Below are 17,435 nucleotides of genomic sequence, written 5' to 3' on the forward strand. Positions count from 1 at the left end.
AACAATTTGATTTCATATCCTGCAGTAGGGAACCATTCTTTCTATTGCATTTCAGTATTTCATAAGCTAAAAGTTAAGCCATGTGGTCAATTAAGTTATAAAAATAAACCATTAAATACTATCGGTTCTGATTCTGTGCTGTGCTCCTTAGTGCTAAATGTGTACCACCACTCCAAACAGAAGAGCTTGGGCCTGAAATGAACACACGGGAGTAAGGTGGCTTCATCTTGTTTTGTTTGTTTTGTTCTCTTCCGATAGTTATTTGGGTTTTGATCACGCGGCAACGCTGTTTCACATCCAGGACAGCCCTGCTGACCCAGTGGAGAGGCCAATTTACCTGACCAACACTTTCAGTTTTGCCATTCTCATTCATGATGTGTTGCTACCAGAAGAAGCCAGAACAATGTTTCAGGTGTGTGTAAGCCCCGCCCGCTTTCCATTCTGCCTCTCCACTGCCTAGGTGACACTAACCTTTGCTTTCTCTCCTTCATCCCCAGGTTCACAACTTCAGCAAACCAGTTTTAATTCTTCCTAATGAATCAGGATACATTTTCACTCTGTTTTTTATGCCGTCCACATCATCCGTACATATAGACAACAACATTTTACTTGTTACCAATGCCTCTAAGTTTCATTTGCCAGTGCGGGTATACACTGGCTTCTTAGATGTAAGTATGCTGTCAAAGTTCTATCTCTGTGCTTTTGGATGTGGCCAGGCAGTTGTGCTCTCCACATTGATCTGATTCCTTCCCAGTCAGTGCTTTCAGGATGCAGTAGTGTGTACACACACGCACGCGCGCGCGCACACACACACACACACACACACACACACATCTACAAAGGACTCCTTCTAGGATCCCCAGAGAATTCCAAAAGTAAGGGCTGTTATCCTTCACTCTACAATGAGAATTGGTCTCAGAGTCCACTACGGGCGCCTGTATAGGAGACGGTGTAGTACTTACAGACAAGCCATGAAGCCCATGGGTGTGGCACCACGGAGAAGGAAGGCTGTCTGTCCATAGCGTGTTAAACTGTGCTTTCATTTTCACCTTAAGGAAAGCGCTTTACAGCTTTCCTTGGGCATGTGTGAATCTCTGGAGTCACTGCCCTTGGTTTTTGGGGCGTTTATGAAGCAATATAAGGGCTGTGTGAATACAGGCACCGTGCTGCTACCCGATCGTCCTCCTGGGACCTCGTGCTTAGTGAGCGGGTAGCATATGCAGGGGCTCCATAGAGAAGGGAATGTTCCCATCCCTCATTGGACAGCACGGGGCTTTGTGGACTGCTCAGGGTTGCACGCAATTGAAAACTTATTAATCACTTACCTCTGGACTCTTTCCTTCACTCTTTTTTTCCCCCCGTGATATATTTCACTCTTTTTTTTTTTTTAACCTTGTCTCAAAAACTATATTTGACTCCTTTAGTTCCAGTCTCTAGAGCTTTCCTACGTTGTTTTCTCTTAGTTTGCATTTAAATTGTAATAACAGAAAATTCAAAAGAAAGATAAATGGGAGAACAATAAGGTAGGGACAATATTAGGAAGTAAAGTGGTAACTGTGATTGGTTCAACTTGGAAAATACATGAACGAAACAAAAAACCAGAGGAGAAGAAGAAAATTTGCACTCAAAAGATAGACATTTGGACATGTAAAGTAAATGTAACACAGAAGTAAGACATAGAGGTCTTCACTGTGCAGGAAATAAACCAGAGGGAAAATTCCAGACACAGCTTTGGGGTGAATATGGCCAATGAAAGAAATTTGAAAAAGTGGCAAAACTGCCAGGGGAGGGAAAATGTGATACATGAGTGCCCCTGGAATTAACGTGAGCTGGATTTGTAGAGCTGGAGGGCTCAGCTCTGCAGTCCACTCAGCTGAGTGAGAACTCAGTTGTAATCAGTGCCGGTGAGCCCACAGCATTCTGCCTCACTTCTGAGGGCTCCCTAGCCTCTCCTAGAAATGCCCTTTCTCCATCCCTGCCTCCTCTGACTGTCCTGTCCAAAATTCTCACTGTATCACGTAGCTGTCCACATAGTCACAAGATACTGAAACTTTAGTGTCTCCTAGTGGTCACCTTCTTTGGTGTTTAATACAGTCATTTTCTATCTCTCTAGTACTTTGTGTTGCCCCCAAAAATAGAAGAACGCTTCATAGATTTTGGAGTACTGAGTGCTACAGAAGCAAGTAATATTTTATTTGCGATTATAAACAGCAATCCAATTGAGGTAAAGAAATTATATTTATTCTCGATCACACTGAGGATTTCATGTTTGTGTTGCAAGATGACTTTTGTGTTTTCTCTTTGAAGCTGGCTATAAAAAGTTGGCATATCATAGGAGATGGCTTATCAATAGAACTTGTAGCTACAGAGAGAGGCAACAGGACTACAGTGATTGCGAGCCTTCCAGAGCTGGAGAGGTCCTCTCTGCCTGACCAGTCCCCAGTGAGTGAGCTCTCTTACTGCTTCCTTGGGTTAGAATGGGTGTCTAAGCCACGAGTAAAAGAGCACTGCTGTGTCTTGATGTTCTCCTCATGGCCATGACTGGTAGACACTGGAAGGGCCTCCTGGAGACCGCCTACTCCATCCTCTCCTTTTCTGATGGGGGCACTGAAGCCCAAAGACAGTAAGCCTACCTGCTCATGAGTTACAGAGCAAGTGAAGTTGGAACAAAGTGTCTTCACTGAGGCTCCTCATGAGATACGGAGATTTGAGCCACACGGGTCTGTGTGGGCAGAGCTCACCACCAGAGTGCTCCTTCCCGCTTCAGTAGGAGACTAGGGCCTGCATGCCTAGTGAATGACGCCGTTTTTACTGCTTCAGGTAACACTAGCTTCAGGACACTTTGCAGTGTTCAGAGTCAAACTTACTGCCAAGAAACTAGAAGGGGTTCACGATGGAGCCATACAGATCACAACAGACTATGAGGTAAGCACAGTACTGGGATTCATGCCAGTGGATTTTTCTGAAACTTTTTGTTGATATTGATTGTGCATATTTATAGGGCTTTTTAGTTTTTGTAGAAGCAGAGAACTTCACTTATTTAAAGTTAGTGTACCAGTTTCATGCCTTTGAGACTGACCTTGTCAGAACCATTTCAGAATACTGGTGTTCATTGCCTCCCAGTTTTCTGCTAAAACTCAGACATTCTAGCTAAAACACAGCTTCAGGAAAATGCCCTTAGCACATTTAGAATTACACTATTAACAACCTGCCCATGGAAGGTTAGTGCACAGCACTAGGTTTTTTGAGCTGCGAGTCTCCAGAACACTCCTCAGATGAGTGTCAATGAGATCTCCCAGCGACTCTGTAGAGCTTATTTTGTGTTCAGTAAGATCCTAAATGCGTGTGTTTCTGACAGATCTGAATTTTTTTATTTTTATTTATCTTATCACTGCATAGCCTAAACCGACCTTAAACCAGCAGGCTTCCTACTTCAGCTTCTAAGTGTTGCGATTACAAGTGTAGTATTGCTTGCTTGCCTCAGACCTAATACTTTTAATTTAATACGTAAAGGTCTTTGGAAAGTTGAGTACTGCTAAACTCAACAGGTTGCTATCTTTGTCCTCCTGAGTGTTTTCAGCACATACAAATCCAGTGGCAAAAATAAGCAGAATTGGCCATTCAAATAAGAAATGATTAGAGCATATCAAATTAACTCCAAAACTGAGGAATTCATAGTTAACATTCATATAGAAGTAAGTGCCTTTCAGAATTGAGGCAGATTTTTTTTTAATGGATGAAAATAAAAAATTAAATACAAGCGGCTGACGAGATGGTTTAGCGGTTAGGAATACTAGCTGTTTCTCTAGAGAGCCCAGGTTCAATTGCCGGCACCTAGAAGGTGGCTCAGCTATCTGTAGCTCCAGTTCCAGAGGATCCAGCGCCTTCTTCTGGTCTCTGCAGGCACTGGGCATGAATGTGGTAGGTGTGCAGACAAAATATCCACACACATAAAAACTAATTATAAAAATAAGTGTTTAAAAACGAAACACAAATATCACCTCATACACTACATTCATAGCTCATTTGTGATGCTAATTAGGAGTAAGCTGGAATTCTATTTCCAGAATAATGTTCAACTTGTCCTTAAAATTTGGGTTAGAGTCTGTTTCCGTCTACCAGGACAATATTGAGTCATATAGCTGTAGAAATCCTAGTGTTTTATAGGTGTTGTTTAGGAATGCATCTTTTCTTTCTAGTCTGTAGAGGACTTTTATTTTGAAAATATGTCTTTATTCCTTCCTTACATAACTTGATCTTAACTGTTTTTAGCGGATAAATGAGTAGTCACTGGAAATGTCTTGTTTTCACTTTATAGAAAACCTTGGACAGATTAAAGAGCTTTCAGGGTGGTTTTAATACTAGTTTTGAGTTACTCCCAGTATATGACATAAAATAAGGGATTTTTTTAACCCCTAAAACAATGATGTAATTGTCAGTACCAGTTACCCCAGATTTTTCCAACTTGATGGTGGTCTGCCTCTTCACTCCACAGATTCTGACCATTCCCGTGAAAGCTGTGATCGCAGTGGGCTCTCTGACCTGCTTCCCAAAGCATATGGTTCTTCCCCCTTCCTTCCCAGTAAGCAATGTATACTTCTGCTCACTGTTTTCTGTTGCTCATAGCTCAAATGGAAAAGGGACTTACTGTCCCAGGTGCTTGAGAGAATGTAAAGTTGCGTAAGAAATAGCCGCCTCCCTCAAAAAGATTTCCTGTGAAGAATAGGAACTAGAGCCTTGACTTCTATAAAGCAGAGGGTAGAAGTTGCCCTACAAAGAATTAAAAGGACTTACAGAGACAAAACACACAAAACAAGGGGGCGCTAAAGAAATGTCGTTTTATACAGTCTTACAGTTTTATACATACACAGAGTAACATTTTTTTCTTAACATATGAAGCTGTTTAATTAGGTTGTTAACAATTTTAAACCAGTTTATGAGGATACATCCCATTTGTCAGAGAGAGAAGCAGCTGCAACAGGCACCAGGAGGGTGAGGGCTTCCACGGAGGACCATTTTTAAAAAGTCCTTTTTGGAATTGGCGAGATGGCTCTGCAGGTAAGGACACTTACTGCAGAACCTGGCTCAGTTCACAGCACCTACATGTGTGGCTCCCAGCTGTCTTAACTCCAGTGTCAGGGGATTCAGTGTCTTCTTCTGGCACACATGGTACACATGAGTACATGCAAATAAACACTCATACATATGCCAGACATGGTGCTACATGACTTTAATCCCAGCACTGAGGAGGCAGAGGCAAGCTGATAGATGTGAGTTCGAGGTCAGCCTGGTCTACAAAGTGAGTTCAGGACAGCCAAGGCTACACAGAGAAACCTTGTCTTGAAACATCCCCTCAAAAAACAAAAACTCATACATATAAAACAAAAATAGGCACTCTTGCTGTATAAAAAGTTAATTGATGTCAATGTTTCTGTGTCATCTGAAAAACTGCTAGAATTACTAAATTTTTTGTTTTGTTTTTTCGAGACAGTGTTTCTCTGTGTAGCCTTGGCTGTCCTGGACTCACTTTGTAGACCAGGCTGGCCTCGAACTCACAGAGATCTGCCTGCCTTGATTACTAAATTTTTTAGCTTGACAAATTGTCTAGCACTAAAGGCATGTACAGACAATTTAAAAATATTTGTAGATACTAAAAATTTTTCTTTATGCTAAAAAATCTACATAGATTTTACTTAATAGAAAGAATTTCTTTTTTGATTTCAAAGCCCCATAGTCCCTAAATAGAAATACAAATAAATATGTATTCACATAAATAAATATATATAATATACAAATAAATATGTGGGATATTACATATAAAACTAGATATATGTAACATAACTATAAAATCTATTTCTAGATGGAATTGGAATATTTTTATTTTTTAAATTTAAATATGATTAAGATTTTTAAGTTGACCTGGAGAGGTGGCTCTACAGGTAAAAGTGTTTGCCACCCAAGCCTGATGACCAGAGTTCACTGGAAGTCACGTGGGGAAAGAAGAGAACCAGCTCCTCCAGGTTGTTCTCTGACCCCCACATGCACCCTGTGCTGTGTACACACACAGTGGGGCCTGATCCCACCACTCAGACACACATACAAGTAAGTAATGTAATTTTTTTTAAAGGATTAAAAAATGAAGTTCCTATTAGGCTATTAAGTATTGGAAATACAAGGATCCGAATATTCCTTGACTAGTGTAGACAGTAATAGTTTCAGTGTGATTCTACAACACTTACCACATTTTCTTCTTTTATAGTTCAATGACTAGTTTCTTACAAGTTGACCTAGGAAAGGAGTGAGACATCTTTATCTCCAGTGACAGGGAATTAGTAGAGTATATGTGTGAGTGAAGTAATGGAGGGAGGACATAGGCCACAGACACACACAGGAATCAGCTCCTTCAGTGTCATGACGAGCGACTGGGGGTGTGGGTAAGTAGACTCAACTATGCCTTAGAGTTTGAGCCTTGAAAGAAAAAGTGAAAGAGGTGCTGGCTTTTTGAGGAAGAGTCAGGACGCATTAGGCAAAGGTGTGGACCTCTTGGGGTCGAGGTCTAGTGGGTAGGAGATAGGATACAGATTTAACACAGCCTAAATTCAAGATTGGGCCCTTTTCAATATAAAATTTTAATTGTTGAGTTCAACATGTTTAAGTTTGGACTATCATTAAACCATTACCTTCTTGCATAGCACTTTGTCCTAACTATATATTAAATCCATGCCTTTCCATTCAGTCCATTAGAGCCTTACTGTTCCTTCAGTCACCTGTAGAACACTGGCCTCCTTACTCTCTCCTGAGTCCTGAAAAGGACTTAAAGCTGTTTGAGGGAAACAGGATGTCTGAAAACATTTCAGACAACTTAGAGTTTAGTAGAGTTGCACACACCCCTCCCCAGCCTCAAGCCCACCCTCGGGGTCTTTCTTTTCTGCGACCAAATACTAGAAAAGCGCACCCCTCATTCTAGAAAGTTCTTTAAGTGGGTAGGAGTCATGTACGAAAATAGACTTCCATGTTCAACCAAAAGAAAGTACATGAACGTTTTGGAAAACTTGTAATATGCTTCTTAAGGATGATTTGAATCTTTTTTAAATTCAAAATTTACTAATTTGATGCCATCTAGAAAAGTGAAGCTGGTACCTGGTAGGAAGAACAGTCATTGATTACGACTGTGGGGCTGGAGAGATGGCTCAGCAGTCAAGAGGAGCACAGCCCTTGCTGAGGGGATAGTCCCGTTCCCAGCACCCACAAGGCAGCGCACTGCCATCTGTAACACCAGCTCTGGCCCCTGAGGGCACCCAGCACACACACAGTGCACTTTACATATGTGCAGCCAAAACACTCATATACATAAACTAAGTCTTTTTTTTTTTCTTTTTTTTTTTTTTTTTTAAGATTTTAACTTGTTTGCTGTTCTAAGATTCTTGATAACTTATATGGTATGTTTTTGCTTCTGATTACTATTTTCTGAGACAACAACTGTATAGCTTAGTCCTTTGGCCTTAATCATCTAAATGCTGAAATTACAGGCCTAGACCTCCATGCCAGTTGATAGTCTATATTTTTTTAAAGAGATCTAATTTTCTCTTCAATGGCAAAAAACCGGCATTGTTGTTTTTTATAAAGAACGTGTTTTCTTTTAAAGAATATGTTTTATTCTGACTTGGTTAGATTTTAGAATTCATTTATTTCAGGGTAGCCTTACCTTGGTATTACCAGACCGCGTTCTAAACCAAAATGACCCTCTTTGTTTAAAGCTCCCTCTGTGACTTCCCCTGAGTGCATCACACCATTTCTGTGATTATTGCCGCAGCAGCAGCAACAAAGACGCTGTCCTGTGGTTTCAGTTCTTTTGATTTGAGGTTTTTCTTTTGAATGAGGGGATGGAGTTTGGGGTCAATTGCAATTTTAAAGATTATCAACTGATGAAAATTCTGAATTAGTGTTTTTCTTCTTTCAGGGGAAAATAGTTCATCAGAGCTTAAATATTATGAATTCCTTCTCACAGAAGGTGAAGATACAACAAATACGGTCTTTGTCAGAAGATGTACGATTCTACTACAAACGATTACGGGGTAATAGGGAAGACTTGGAGCCAGGAAAAAAGTCAAAGGTTTGTTATCTTTGCAAATTCCCAGCTGTCAGTACTTTGTGACTGTGACATCTATAGACTCAGGGTTGTCCTGTGCTTCTTCATAGATTGCAAACATTTATTTTGATCCGGCGCTACAGTGTGGGGATCACTGCTATATTGGCTTGCCTTTTCTATCCAAATGTAAGTCTTCTGTTTCCTCCCTTCCTTCACTCTCCCCACCAAAAAGTGATGCTAATATGAGGCAGCCACTTTTAAGTGTACCCCTGCCTCTGAGTACCATAGAACTCACTGGAAGGGGTGTTGGCAAGTGGGTTAGGTTGAGCCCATGCTGACTTGTGCTTCCTCTTTCAGCTGAACCCAAAGTGCAGCCTGGGGTGGCCATGCAGGAAGACCTGTGGGATGCCGACTGGGAGTCACATCAGAGCTTGTTCAAAGCTTGGATGGGAATAAAAGAGAATGCAGGTCATAGGTACGTGCCTCTGCTTTATTTATTCTAGCAGTGTAATGCAGGACAGCTCTGTTGTTACTACTTTCTAAATGTCATTGTATTTTTCTGTTAGCTTATTTTACTTTACAATTAAGATAATGGGCCTAAGCTGGGGCATGGTGGCACATGCCTGTAATCCCAGCACTGAGGGTGGCGGGGTGGGGGGTGATGGATCTCTGTGAGTTCAAAGCCAGCTAGTCTACAGAGTGAATCCAGGATAGCCGAGGCTACAGAGAAACCCTGTCTTGGAAAAACATGCTCCTATTTCCTCTTTGATCCAGTGTGTGAGGTCTGTCCTTAAAATCAAGAAAACTACTTTAAATTGTCTTTATATATAATGATAGCCATGTGCACTTAAGACACAGTGTTATGCATGAGAAGAAAAAATCTGTGTGTCACTGTCCTGTCCAAAAGGCAAGTTAGGCTCACTCTCAACAGGAAACCAAATGTATTTGTCCTTGTGAAAAAAGAAAAAAGCTATTTCCTTCTTTGCGTGCTAGTCTGTTCCAAGCATGCATGGCCCCTTCAGTTGCCCCTCACCAATGCATCTCTGGCAGATAGAAATATGCAAGTGGAAAGCCAGTATTATACCTGGATTCAAACACTAAGATGTAGTTTTGATATTACAGAAGCCTGGCCCTTTCATACACATTAGAAAAGAATGTTCCAGAAACAGGAACATTGACAAGTAATAAGTGCTTTGCTCACTTGGCTGACTTGACATGTATTTGTCAAAATTGAAATATTCTACCGTAAGAGTATTATGAAAATTTTAAACCATTAGTTGTGCTGTTAGTTTTCTGGGAGCCTTCATACTGATTGCCATATGGCTGGATGAGTTTACATCCCCACCTGCAGCCAGTACAGCAGAACAGCCTCACAGATGTTTGTTGGTGGTGCTTGATTAGTTGGTTAGTCGGGTGTGTGTGTGTGTGTGTGTGTGTGTTGTTTGTTTGTTTTTCAGTGATAACCACCCTGTGAAATCAAAGCAGTTTTAATTTGCATTTTCCTGACAGCTAAGGATGTTGAACACTTTTTCCGCACATTTGTTTTTCTCCTTTGAGAACTGTCTGTTTAGCTCAGCTCATGAGTTCATCTGTCCACCAGATGGTTCAAACCATTAACTGTTGAAAATAGAGTTTCTATATTTTGAAAATATTCCTTAAAGAAAAGAGAGTTAAGTTTGTTTTTTGTTTTTTTGGTTTTTTTGTTTTTTCATTAAAAATGGTTCCACTCATACACAAAGACTTGAAATGCCTCACAGAGAGCTCAGTCATTAAAGCTCCTTTGTTCTCTGGGTCTCCATAGTGGACTTTTTAAAGTGTAGACAATCTGCAAGTGTTAATGCTGCCCTCGGGTCGGCAGCCTCTTCACCTCCAAATGGCTTCCTTCCAAAGTGCACCTAGGCAAGGCCCTGGGCTCCCATCTTCCCTCTGCCTCCCTAGCCTCACTGACAATGTTGCATTCTCCATGTGCCTATGTTTGTGTTCACTTGCTGGCATGCGTGTTTCAGGACATTTCTGCTGCTGCCCTTTACGCCGGTATGCGTATGCTTGTCCGGTACCCCAGGGTCATAGTTGAGTAGAACTCGGTTTGAGTATGCTTCAGTGGTTGGTCCCAGGCATGTTAGCCCCACGTACAAATACATTTTGAGTCCTAAACTCCTGACTCTTAAACACTCAGTAGTAGGGACACATTCAGATGGGGTCCTGGGGATGACAGAAAAGTCTCTACACTCTTGTTTTATTGTCTCTTGAACTGACATCCTCATCGTGTGAAGATTCTGTCTTGGTTTTCTATCTAGAGGGAAAACAGTATACCATGCAATACCCCTTGTCCTTAGTTCTCCTGGGAACGTCAGAGCAGCCCACTGCGGTGTCCACATCCTTTCCATATAAGCCATGGAAGAATCATAAAGCCCTTGAATAATACACATATCGTCCCAAATGTTATATAGTCCAGCTTTCCTTATTGGATTTATGTTTTTAAATATTTTTGAGGGCTAGGTAATTGATGTGGTTCCGTGGTAGAGTGCTTGCGCACAGAGACGCTAGGCTCAGTCCTCAGCACAACCAAGAAAAAATTTTTGAAGATGCAAACGTGTATTGTTGATGCTACTGGAACTAAAACTTGTCACCCTTTACATAACTCCGTACAGAACTACTGTATTTCTCAGACAATAAGACGCACACACATACCCCAAGGTGGGGGGCAGGAATTAGGGTGTTCCCTGTGGTCCAATTGCTGTTTTTACTCTTTTTCTTATTTTACTACTCTAAAAACTGGGTACATCTTATAGTCAGATGCGTCTTATAGTCCAAAAAATATGATATAGCAGGAATTATTTTATTATTTTACTGTTGACAGTTCTTTGTGCCACGCTAGAGACACATCATATGTCACTGAGAGCTTCATGAAGTTGCATGCCCAGTCATAAGGGCAACATCTATGTCACCTCCTTAGGGAACATCATCAGAGGTGGAAAGAGCACACATACAAGCCAGGGAATGGAGATCGTGGTGAGCAGCTCTGACTTCTGGATGTGATGTAAATCAGGGCTGTAATTATCTGTACAAGGTCTCCATAAGAGCAGGCCTATGGCATCTTGTTGTACAGTGGGGTGGGGCTCCGTGAGGATGATGTGCAAATAATGGTTCACGTGGAAAGAAAGACAAGTTTCCGGTGGTGCAGCCGCTGGTGAAGCATACAAACAAACTCCCATTCCCACGCTCCTGTAAACTACCTAATGGAATTCACTGAGTCACAGAAAAAAAGAAGAAGAAGAAGAAAGAAAAAGAAAATGGCAGGCAGGTCAAGACAAGGTAAACAGAGTGAATATTGAAAGAAATATATCAAGTATGTGTAAGAAAGTAAAACTAATCTCATCATTGTACAATATTAACATTTTAAAGTTTAAAAAAATCTTGGTAAAATAGAATAAATAAGCTTTTTTCTTTTCAACCAGAAAAAAAAATTTTTTTCTTAAGTACAATTTCAAATGTTTTGGTTTTGTACACTGATTTAGAAATTGTTTTTCTAGGTTGAATGCTATGTTTGAAGTAAATACAGACCTTCAGAAAAATATAGTATCAAAAATCACTGCAGAGCTCTCCTGGCCTTCCATCCTGAGCTCTCCCCAGCATGTGAAGTTCCCACTCACTAATACAAACTGCTCTTCAGTAAGTATTCAGCTGCACATGGCTTGTGAGTGGCTGCGCCAGCTGCTCTCTAGGAGTGTCCACTGATGTTCTTGGTGTTGCTTTAAGGAAGAAGAGATCACCTTAGAAAACCCTGCAGACGTCCCTGTCTACGTCCAGCTCATTCCTCTGGCCTTGTACTCCAACCCCTCCGTCTTTGTAGACAAGTTAGTCTCAAGGTAAGCATTGCTTTAGACAGCCAAGGTGTAGATTAGGAATCTGGCCCTGCAGCTGGGGTTGCCGAGGTTCGCTGGGATTGGGGTGATGCTGAACTGAGCATCAAGGAAAGCTGTCAACAGAATGTGAATGTGGGACTCCGCTTAACAGACTCACAAAGAGACAATAGACAAAGCAGTTCCAGTATTTCCTTTTTAAAAAGTGAACAAGATATTTATTATAACCGATAGCACTTAGCCTTTTCAATACTATTAATGTGTATAGTACTGCTGATTCCCAACATCTGCCAAAGGATAAATTTACAAATAAAACTTGTTTGGCAATCCTCCATAACCCCTAGTTGTAATGTTGATGAAAATAAACACACATTTTTTATTTTAGGTTTAACTTGAGTAAGGTGGCCAAGCTAGATCTGAGAACTCTTGAATTCCAAGTCTGCAGAAACAATGTAAGTACAAGTTTCACAGCGTCTGCTCTGAGCCAATGGGAGCGCTGCCTACAGGCTGCCCTGGAGTCTGGCTGAAGGCAATCACTGAAGAAGTCAGAGCAGTCCAGAATTGGTCCCGAGACAAGAGAAGCCAGGAAGAGTGGCTGGTTGTAGGAGCTCGGGCTGCATGCGGGGCTGGCTCCTCTTTGTGGGCATGACCCTTACCGTCATCCCGTGACAGCCTGCCATAGTAGCAGCTAGAAACCTTGAGGCTCTGCATGAAGTGTGCGAATGCGACACTTTATTAACAGCTAAAAGATTCAGCTGAATCATTTAAACTTTCTTTCCGTGTGCTTCCTAATAAAACTGTAAAACCCATGAATTTGAGACCTATAGCTGGCCATATTCATACCTGGCACAGCTGTCTATGTGTTTGTCTCAATAGATAATTGGCTTTAAAAACATAAGAAAGTTGCTTTGTTCTGGGAATGAATGTCCTCTGTCACTCTGTTAAGTGACCACTAGCCACTTATATTGCATCAGCCCTTGATGTAGAAGGAGCTTGTCACTTAGCAGTGCCACACCAGGAGCCGAACCGGTGAAGGCTGGCTGGGCTCTCACTTCGTGGCTCTTCTGCCCAGGACCCATTCAGACCCAGAGTATTTGTCCTTCCCACTGGACCACATGGTGCTGTGTAGGAAGGGCTCCCCAGCCTTTCCAGCCAGCTGCCTTGTAGCTCTTCAGCTCTTTGCCACAGCTGCGGTTTGAAGGCCTAGACCACAAGACAGTAGCTTACACAGTCCTGGTTCCCATGTCTTTCTCTTGGGATCTTGCCTTGCTTCTTCCATCCATAAAAAGCAAGCAGAGCGTTGGAAGTCATTGAGAATGCTCAGCTACTAGAACTTGTTCCTTCCGCCTTCACAGGGGAAATACAGATGTAAATGAGCTGGCACTTAGTTTGCAAAGTTTGATCTCATACAGCAGTAGTTGCAGAATGTGATACGCTGAACGAGACTCTAGATAACAGATGAGTGAGTGCTCTGGACCTCGGGAGTTTTCCAAAGGAAAAACTCTTAAGGGTGAAAGCATAATTGCTGAGTGAACCCTTTAAACATGCTTCCCTTTCTATCATACACAGTGCTAGAGAGGAATGAGTTCATGTTGAAATCTAATAAAGTATGTTTGTTGTCTTTTAAAGACATGTTCTTTACATGTGCAGACTGGGAAGCTAAGCAGAGGCTACAAGGGAGGTTTACTGCTGTGTCCTGGTTCACACCTTCGAGTTGGCAGTGTTAGTCTCCAGTGCTTTTCTGATCAGTAGTACAAATGGCAGCCTAGGGAAGCAAATGTCTGTCTGTATTACTACAGAAAGGATTTCTGAGATACCCCAGGGTCCCTGGGCCAGTCTGAGAGCCTACCACTATATAATTATGGAGCCCTTTAGTGCCGTTTCAGGGCGTCACACGGTTCTGGAGTGCTGCTGAGGCTATCAGAGTTTAAATACACTAGAATTTTATTGTAATACATACAGTCATTCATTGTGCTCAGAAATTATCAAGAATGGAGCTGGGCATGATTGCACACACATTTAGTCCCAGCACTCAAGAGGCAGAGGCAGATGGATTTCTGTGAGTGTAAGGCCAGCCAAAGCTACACTACATAGTGAGCCCCTGTCTTAGGAAGGGGTGGGGGTTGCCAGAATAGCTTATTTAAAAAGGAACTTTATTCACCAGGCACTTCGGAACAGTCCTAGTATTCTGTTATGCTAGTAGATGTTGCTAGAGAGCAGTGCTGGCTGTAAAGAAGTCATTTCACTTCATAAGCAAAAGTTAAGTCGTGCTTCAGCACGTCCATGGGCCGCATCTTCATGCTCACACGAGGAGGCTCGTGCTCCTAACCCAGCCATGCCAATCCTTCCCCCACAATATCCAAACTTAATCTTCTTTAGAAGCCAGAAGAGTGTGTCTTTGTGTTAAAACTATTTTTTAACTACAAAACAAAAAAATTGAACCATTTTATAACTTGTCATAAAATCTTATTTTACATTTCAAACTGAGTTGTATCTTAAATGAAGTGTTTACTAAGCAGTAAGTAGGTGCCTAATTTTCAAAATAAGGTCAGTCAGGTCGTACATGTGTCAACAGCACATTCACTCAAAACGTCATTTGCTTGGCTTTCTCCACTCCCTGCACAGCAATACCCAGGCTGCAGTATCATTAGGACCCTAGGGTGCTGATTGTCGGTCCACCTACCTTCCAGTCATGAGTGTTGGCTTTGTAGTAATATCTCAGGTGTATGTCCTTTCTATATGTGAGTTGTATTTCAAATTTAAAAAATACATACACTTTTAAAATATATGTATATAAATCTAAAGTGCATAGTACAAGCCTAGGGCTCTGTTACCTGGGAAATAGAGTCTGTGGTTTAACTTGGTGCAGAATATGAAGTCTCCTTACTGGCTCCCCAGCTCTCAGTGCCAGTGTCTGAATCATGAAAGATAAGCTGGTCTGTGTGATCAATTTGAGAGGCTGTTCTGGCCCTAGGGGTAAGGGACAAATGGTTTTCCCAGAGCCACATTAATAACTCCTATTTGTTTACGCAATGATTCCAGGCTCACCCACTGCAGAGTCCGACAGGATTTACAGAGGGTCTCTCTCGGCATTTCGTTTTAAACCTCATTTTAAAACCTGGAGAAAAGAAATCTGTCAAAGTAAAGTTTACTCCACTTGACAACAGAACTGTGTCTTCACTGATCATAGTCAGGTAGGTTCTAGATATGAGTGCTTACCTTAAAATCCTCCTGTCACTCAAAACCATGAGGAGCATCTTTTAGCTATATGTGGCTTAAAATGAAAAATTTCAAAAACTTTACCCTTAAATTCAACATCTTAGTAACGTCTTTGTGTTGCTTACAAAATGTTAGAATTTGTAAATAAAAGATACACAAAATTAATTGGAGAAAAATCTGTAATTCTTATTTTTTTTTTTTTTAATAGAAACAACCTGACTGTGATGGATGCTGTGATGGTCCAAGGTCAAGGAACAACTGAGAACTTGAGGGTTGCAGGCAAGCTTCCAGGCCCAGGAAGTTCCTTACGCTTTAAAATCACAGAAGCATTGTTAAAAGATTGTATAGACAGTGAGTATTGCTGACTGAAGGGCCCGGCTTCCAGTGTTTGCTCTCAACCCTTAAAGCTTCCAGCAGCAAGGATAGTATTTCCACATTTGCTTGCCTGCCTCCTGGTCAGAGTGTTTGTGATACTAAGAGTCCCAGGTCCTTGGGGAGAACTGGTGGCACTCAGAGGAAGGATAGCAAGTTACCAAGAAGAGACTCGATATTCTAAGAGCATATATAGGGGGAGGAGGTCTCCCTCAATCACAGACATAGGGGAGGGGAGAAGGGGGGAAGTGGGAGGGAGGGAAGAATGGGAGGAAACAGGGGAAGGGCTAACAATCGAGATGTAATATGAATAAATTAATAAAATGAAAAAAAATAAAATTTAAAAAAAAAAAAAAAGAGTCCCAGGTCTTCCATTTAGAGTTGGTTGATTTGGGTCTTTTGCAGGTTTGTTCAGCGTATGAAAGTGAAGCCCTCTCACTGTAGCACGTCCAAGCATAAGCAGCATGAGGCACTCCTGTAGGCCTAGGACTTGGGAGGCAGAAGCAGCCTTGTGAGGTCAACCCAGTCAGCAGTACCTACAGAGGCTTTACTCCCAAAAATAAGTAATGAAATCAATTAATTATAAATAAATGACAGATCAAAGTCGAGTGTTTCCAGATAAAACCTGAGGGATGGCTGCTCTCTTTGGCATACAGAAGCCACAACGTACACCTAATTCACACCAGAAGCACATGATAGCAAGATTTAACCATAATCCTGATGTTTTTTTTTCCCCCTTTAGGTTTGAAACTAAGAGAACCAAATTTCACATTGAAAAGAACGTTCAAAGTAGAGAACACAGGACAACTTGAAATACACATAGAAACCATTGAAATCAGTGGATACGCCTGTGAAGGATATGGCTTTAAAGTGGCTAACTGCCAAGAGTTTGCACTAAGTGCCAATGCCTCTAGAGACATCGTCATACTGTGAGTGTGTTCTTTTCTGGCCCACTACAGTGACGAACTTTGCACTGCTACTTATGCCAGAGTCATTTCACTACATTTCCAGACTTGAAAGTTAAAGATCTTTACCAGGGGCTGCAGAGACGGCGCATTGGCTAGGAGCAGTGGCTGCTCTTCAGAGGAGCTGGGTCTGATTCTCAGCACTCGCACAGTGGCCAACCTTCTGTAACTCCAGTTCCTGGAGGAATCTGCCCTCTCCCGTCCCCTCTGCGGGACTGAATGTGGTGTACAGACATGCAGGCAGGCAGGCAGACTACCCATGCACATGAAAAAAAGTAAATACTTTTTTAAAGTATCACAAATGTATTTATTTTTCCCACTTCAGCTAAGTTATTTATTGCATATTTTTGTTTCTGACATTGTAAAACTTGTTCACAGATAACCTGAGAAACTGCTTTCTTTAGAAACTAGCTCCAGTGTTATTTCTAAGGCCATTGTAAAGCATAAGATGTCAATGTGGCTTGGAGGTGTCTCAGCCCCAGTGAGACACTAGGGCTCTCATGTGCCATTTTTCTATGTGGTCTAAGATGTAAGCTTTACCCATAGTCAGGCTTTATGCCCTCAGGATGAGATGCAGCTACCTTAGTAATTGATAATGTATTATAAAGTGATAAATAAATTATTTCTGCCCTTGATTTAACAGCAGTTCTGTGACTTTCTGTGGCTGTTTGCTCAGCACTTTCATGTACATTGTTACATGCACACCGTAACAGTTGCCACCTAAGTGTCCAGGGAGGAAGGAGGCAAGCACCATTCCTCAGGGTGTGCACAGCTAGCAACAGAGAAATCACACGTTACTGTAAGCAATATGCAGGAGGTGGCAGACAGCACTAGTGATGGGACTGCTTGTGTTGTGTTTTAATTAAGTCATTAGGAATAAAGCCTCAATTCAAGAATGAACGGATGATGGGGGAGCACGGACCTTAC

The 17,435-nt window shown here is 41.7% G+C and overlaps 1 protein-coding gene across 1 annotated transcript in view; it reads left to right on the forward strand.

Moving 5' to 3' along the window:
* Tmem131 (transmembrane protein 131) overlaps nucleotides 1-17,435 on the forward strand; it is a 105,908-nt gene that overhangs the window by 67,950 nt on the left and 20,523 nt on the right. Inside the window, 15 exon segments of the mRNA XM_051152659.1 lie at nucleotides 259-412; nucleotides 498-668; nucleotides 2,114-2,224; nucleotides 2,308-2,442; nucleotides 2,821-2,925; nucleotides 4,496-4,582; nucleotides 7,961-8,113; nucleotides 8,200-8,275; nucleotides 8,447-8,564; nucleotides 11,623-11,761; nucleotides 11,849-11,958; nucleotides 12,338-12,404; nucleotides 14,995-15,146; nucleotides 15,380-15,522; nucleotides 16,286-16,472. Of these exon segments, the coding sequence (XP_051008616.1) occupies nucleotides 259-412; nucleotides 498-668; nucleotides 2,114-2,224; nucleotides 2,308-2,442; nucleotides 2,821-2,925; nucleotides 4,496-4,582; nucleotides 7,961-8,113; nucleotides 8,200-8,275; nucleotides 8,447-8,564; nucleotides 11,623-11,761; nucleotides 11,849-11,958; nucleotides 12,338-12,404; nucleotides 14,995-15,146; nucleotides 15,380-15,522; nucleotides 16,286-16,472 (1,908 nt within the window).

This window comes from Acomys russatus, chromosome 11 (assembly GCF_903995435.1).
Source record: "Acomys russatus chromosome 11, mAcoRus1.1, whole genome shotgun sequence".
NCBI classification, from domain to species: Eukaryota; Metazoa; Chordata; class Mammalia; order Rodentia; family Muridae; genus Acomys; species Acomys russatus.